General features: G+C 44.9%; 1 protein-coding gene across 1 annotated transcript in view; it reads right to left on the minus strand.

The window, feature by feature from the left end:
* Nucleotides 1-5,236, minus strand: part of unc79 (unc-79 homolog, NALCN channel complex subunit) — a 41,316-nt gene extending 36,080 nt beyond the window's left edge. Inside the window, exons 1-3 of the mRNA XM_084482585.1 lie at nt 5,118-5,236; nt 3,751-3,871; nt 275-588 (exon numbers count right to left, since the gene is read on the minus strand). Of these exons, the coding sequence (XP_084338711.1) occupies nt 275-588; nt 3,751-3,871; nt 5,118-5,139 (457 nt within the window). The 5' untranslated portion in view covers nt 5,140-5,236. The remainder of the gene's footprint in view (nt 1-274; nt 589-3,750; nt 3,872-5,117) is intronic.
* Between the last annotated feature and the right edge of the window lie 651 nt (nt 5,237-5,887).

Here is a 5,887-nt window from a genome sequence, read left to right on the forward strand (position 1 = left end):
GGCCTGTATCTGATAGATCCGATCAGCAGTGATTAGGAATTTGTTTGAGTTTGACCGGATCCACCAGCGTGCTCCCGTTCAACCCCCATGCATCCCGCGCCATCGGAGCCCAGGGAGCCCTTTACGTTCTCCGCTCTCGCCGGAAACCAAAAATGCAGCCTTGGCTTCATGCAGGCAGGGCGGGCGGGCATCGGGACAATGATGATGACAAGAACAACAGTGGTGCAACTGGGGGGGGGTGGGGGTGGGGTGGGGGGGGGGGGCCTTGACTCACCATGCTGACCGTGCTGCAGCAGGGGCACCAGGTCAAGCAGGGTCACGAGGGTCACATAGAGGCCCTGATAGTCCAGAGAGGGGTACTCTGAGAGCTGAGCGTCCCGACTCTGCTGCCCCTGCCCCCCGCGGTCTGACGGGGCATCGCGCAGAACGCTGTAAAGGAGGGAGCGAGTAACTGTAGGGTTGATGGAACTGACTTGTGGTCTTAGAGATGGGGTGAGTGGGAATGGCACAGGAAAAAGACACATGGTCATGGGCACGGCCAAATTGGAAGCTTCCTGGGTCTCCTTCCTGCCTGTGCGGGACAGAATGCTGCTCCGAGGTGGGAGGGGTGGGGGAGGAGGAGGTGGGGTGGGTGGGGGGGGGGTTGGGGTGGGGGGAAGGAGGGGAGGGAGGGGGGGACAAGGGAAAAAAAGAGACAACAGAGACACAAAGAAACAGCACATTACATTGAAATGGCGCTACAGAGACAGTGTAAATAGAAAAAAACAAATCCAGATAGACCCCACATAGGATGCAGTGGCTCACTCTAGTCCTTTAGGCCACTTGAGGCTTGGGTACATTGTTCCCTGCTCAGTGTGTCTCGCATTCAAAGCTCAACACACCTTTATTTGCTCTTTTAACAACAGAAAAAAACCATGAGCACAAACTGCAATGATCACTGCATCTCATGCGTATCTGGTGACAAGGAGCAAAAATATAAAAAATGGCATGTTTTCAGTGGCACCCCCATACTCCTCTTGGACTGTGACAGTGAAGGGGACTGTCCATCATCGATCGTTGCCATCATCCAATCAAAAATCAGGTGGCTACCATGAAAATAGGCCAATGGGAGGTGATTTGGTGCATTCAATTGATTGGCTTGTGCTTGTTGGGGGGTGTAAAAGATGGGCGTGACACCAAATCGGTTAGGGATAGTACAGAGGTGACACTTTTGAAACATGCTTCAGCCAGTAATAAACATGTGTGTGAGGTCAGATCAATTGCTCATAGGTCACAGCACATGTTTATTGCACCAGAGAAAAAATGTCCGTATGCATACTTATGATACTGCATCAGTATCATTAGGAGAAATAATGAGATCCAACAGGCATATGGATTAGAGTCTCTTAAATAAATGTAATCACTAATCTACGGTACGGGGAGGAAAACTATAATGACAAAGGGGTAGGGTTGTATTGGGGGGGGGGATGACTTGGTTGTGGAGCCAATGGGGGGGATGGACGTTTGTGTTTGCTGTCCCCTTGGGAAGGTGGTGGATATATTTGTGGGGGGTAGAAAAAAAACAAGAAAGGGCTTGTTGGGCGAGAGGCGTCTAGGGGGACGGGGGCGGGGTGTGGGAAGGGGTGGGCAGAGAGAATGTGGCTCTGTTATGACACATTGATAAGCTGCTCTATCAGCCAAATGACTGGGATACAGCGCTAGGCCACGTTTTATAGTGGTGCCCGTCTATTGTTTGGTCAGAGATCGCTCACACAGGTTAAAGGTAGAGCAAGTGAGGTCCAAGCCAGTAAATAAGGGGATTTCTATTAAGATGCACTATGAATCCAAGGTTTTACAGTCATCAATAGAATTAAGGTCATACGACTTTTGACTGATCCCCTCAAAGTGAAAGTCTGCAGGATTTTAGTCTTGTGGAATAAAGATACAACTGCATTTTAGGCAGTGACTCAATGAAGAGAATTAAAACTACGCCTGAATATGACTTTTTTTCACTGGCTATATTTCATTTAGAAAACAGTATTAATTTGAACAATGAACATTTAAATCAACATAGACACACCCATTCACACACAGGCATTCATACGCATTGAATATACAGTGCATGTATTAACATATACAAGCATACCGACATACATACATACATACATACATACATACATACATACATACATACACACATACAAACAAACGACACAAAACACACACGCAACACGTAAAACACATGTAGAAATGCACTGACACAGACATATGACATCATTAGCTAGCAAAACCTTCACATACATATACCTATCTAGATAAAAACCTATTCACAGCCCAACAATCTCAACCTTACTAGTACAACAACAACTATAGCTACCGAAATCTCTTAAATAATTAGGGGAATCTGAAGGAATAGTGACAAACGCTTGCTCCTTTCTAGAGATCTATACTTTTCTATCCTTTTTTAATGCCCTTTTTTCATATTTTTCACCCAAAACATTGGAAAATTCCTGCATCAGGTGAAACTATCCTGAATCTACCCATCTCTACGGAGGGAGCTAACACAAGTATTATCTTACTTAGTATCGTATTATTGGAGATCACAATAGCCCCATGAATTGGCATCTTACAGAGTGGTTCCGTTCCTTTCTGGTTCCTCCCTGTCCTTCTCTCATGACAAATCAAAGACACTATCACACTTTGGGCCCTCTCTGGGCCAGTCTACTCCATGGATATACGTACTCCTGATGCCCACCCGTCCTCAGGCCATCCCACAGCAAGGCCAGAAGATGTAAGGAGTTCTATAAATATATAATCCATGTGGGCTCAGGAAAACACTATGGCATTAAAACCAGCAGCCCAAAATAGACTGCAACTTAAGCCATTAATATCAGTAATAGTGGGGCACAGAGACTTTGACTTTCTAAATCCAAATGGACAATGTCTCCTGCTGTATGAGACCATACTGTGTGTTAACAGTACGCTTTCAGAAGCTATTTTGGATACTAGCAAGTTTAACATGTCACTACACTAGAATCTACGTGTAGATAAAAGGAAATCCATATATGGGAAAAATAAATAAATAAATAACAATAAATAAAATAAAATAAAGCTATACGGAAAGGAGGAGACTATGAATTCATAACTTCTAAATAGGTTCAACGGGCCGTCCAAAATGGCTGCTGATTTGACACTTGGTGTGGAGAACATAACATGTTTCCTCCTCAGGCTGAACACAGCCCCCCAGGGGGCCTGGCTAACCCTGCAGCCAGGGGGCCAGAGGGGCCTGGCCTCCACGTCCCACTGGGGAAGGACGCAAGGAGCCACCCCCCCTCCAGGGACGTGTTCATCCAGCAGCCGGCCAGTGAATCAATAAACATCCCTGGCTCCTCTTACTCTACCGCTCCAGAACCCCCCCCTACCACGCTCAGTCCCAAAGCTCAGTCCCTATAAGGATACCAGCTTCAACCTCCAGCATATGTTCAGACATACGTCTCCTGAATGTTTGCATTCCCCCTTCAGGGCTGAGCGGAGAGACGGGTTATGAGAGTGTCATCTCAAGGCCAAAGATCTAGTCGAGGGCTTTGTTAAAAATGTGTCCTAGAGAGGTTTTGATTTATGCTAACTTCAGTTTCAGATGCATCCCTTTCTGACATGCTTATCTGGTCCTAGTATTTACTAGCTAGTCTGTGTATTAATAAACCCTGTTTCAACACATAGGAAGCTAAATATCCAGTACTTCACCTGTTGGCTCCAGCCCATTGTACTTACCTGAGTAGGGTTTGGGAAAAGTATTTCAGTGTGTTTGCAATGTCTGTTCCAGAAGGCACAGGGTAAATATTGTGTTGCACACGGTTGTGATACTCTTGCAAGTACCGTATCTTAGAAGCAACTAGACAAAACACAAAGCAATACGCAGATCAACATCGGAGAGGGCAACAAGAGCATACTTTACACTGTAAACCCAGGACATAGGGGCGGCGATTCTAACATGGAACTAATGGTTTTTATGTTCCCATGGCACCCTGGCTCTCTGGTTAAGACCGGGCGACCTTTCAGACAAGCTGGGTCACAGTGAGCCCAACAGGCACTCATAACCTCGTGGCTAGCGAACCCAGTGACTTAAGGGGGGTTGGCTGAAATCCTGAGAGAAACTCAGATGTTGCACAAAACAAGTATTTTATTTTTGCCTAGTGACGGCCTAGGTGTGTGTGTGTGTGTGTGTGTGTGTGTGTGTGTGTGTGTGTGTGTGTGTGTGTGTGTGTGTGTGTGTTGAGTGTCTACCTCCCTTACAACCTATCCCTTAAGCCACAAAATATGTTGTTTGTAGTTTGTTATTTTAATTTATTTTTTACCTTAGACGATGGCAAGGTTAGAGAACGAGAGGGTTATGGCTCTGCTGTCTGTATGAGTTGAGGTTTGAAGTTTTTTTCATTTCATGGCCTGTGATAGCAGCTACAGGCTGTGTTTATGCTCACATTATGTTAAAAGCTGGAGTTATATAAAAATAACTGTGAATTAAACATTGATGTTGAATGACAAAAAATGACCATATGAAACGACATTGAGTTAAGTCCAAAACACAGGTTTTATAGGCTAGTTTCTTCTACGTTTAAATGCTACATTAATATAAATACATTATCGACAATCTAATCCTTTCCTATACATTTCATGGCTACATACATTGATATACACGCAGAAGATGTTCACCTGTCCAGATAAACGAAGAGAATACCCCACTATAGCCCAGGCATCATGTGTGAACCAACCATGTTATTGATCAATTGAATCCCACCATATCTTTAGGTGAATAATGTGTCATGTCGACCTTGAGACTAAAACACATAGCATTTCACACTGCTTCTTTTCGATACGTCCATCAGAGCAAAATATGCTGAATGGTGGCCGTTTACATTTTGTTCCTATTAGGTATTCTCTGCCGGTATAACACCGAGCCTCCCTGCACACTAGCCCTCGAGCAATCCTCTGCAGTGAGACGACGTGTTGCAACCTGCCTTGGCAACCGTGCTTTCATCACCAAGGACAGCTCCCTGGTTCGATTTCTTCATTGATATCAATAAAAAACACGCAGTTTCAGGAAACCATAAGAGAGGTAAAATACACGGGGTCGTACTTACACTGCTCTGCCTTGGTAGACATTTCGGACAGCACTTTTAGAATGGGAAAGAGAAAAGCACACTGTCAATTGTTTCCTCGCCGGCGCTGTGTTTCCTCCAGTCGTGAAAAGTGATCTCCCCTTCCTCGCTCCGAGCTCGGCTTGATTGTACCACTTGTGAAATGAACGTGTTACAGTTCGCAGTGGCTCCTGCACCAATCACCAACACGAAGCGTTCGGCGACATGAGACCGATTTATGAATTGGCGAAAGCGTTAAAGCCCCGATGCCGGTGAGAGAGAAATCTTGATGCAGAACGGAACGTCGTACCTTGCCAAATGGACTGCTCCAGCTTTGATAAATTGTCATTCAAGAAATAGTCAATTTAAGGTGAAGAATGATGGGGGGGAAATATGGTTGACCCATGAGGATGTTTCTTCCCTGGACTGAGCCGTTCTGGCTGGGACAACATATGCAACAGATTGTTGACACACTGCCTTAATCTGCTTTACCTAATGACCATAGTAGGCTACGCATTTCTCTATTTTACAAACGTTGTTTGGGGGATTTTGTGAGTTCATGTGGATGATTCTAGATTAAAATATAGGCCTACATTGAATTACGGAGTCTCCACTGTTATAAGGAAGAACAGATATGTTAAATATTACCTGTATATTTTATGTGATTAAGAACAGCTCTCAGATTCAAGACAGAACATGGTTTCGATCAAAATACTATCCATAACATCCTGGGACTTGAATGTGGAGCTGAACTTCCCTCTGACATACACATA

The sequence above is a fragment of the Micromesistius poutassou genome (genome assembly GCF_964030765.1).
Source record: "Micromesistius poutassou genome assembly, chromosome: 17".
In the NCBI taxonomy this organism is placed as follows: Eukaryota; Metazoa; Chordata; class Actinopteri; order Gadiformes; family Gadidae; genus Micromesistius; species Micromesistius poutassou.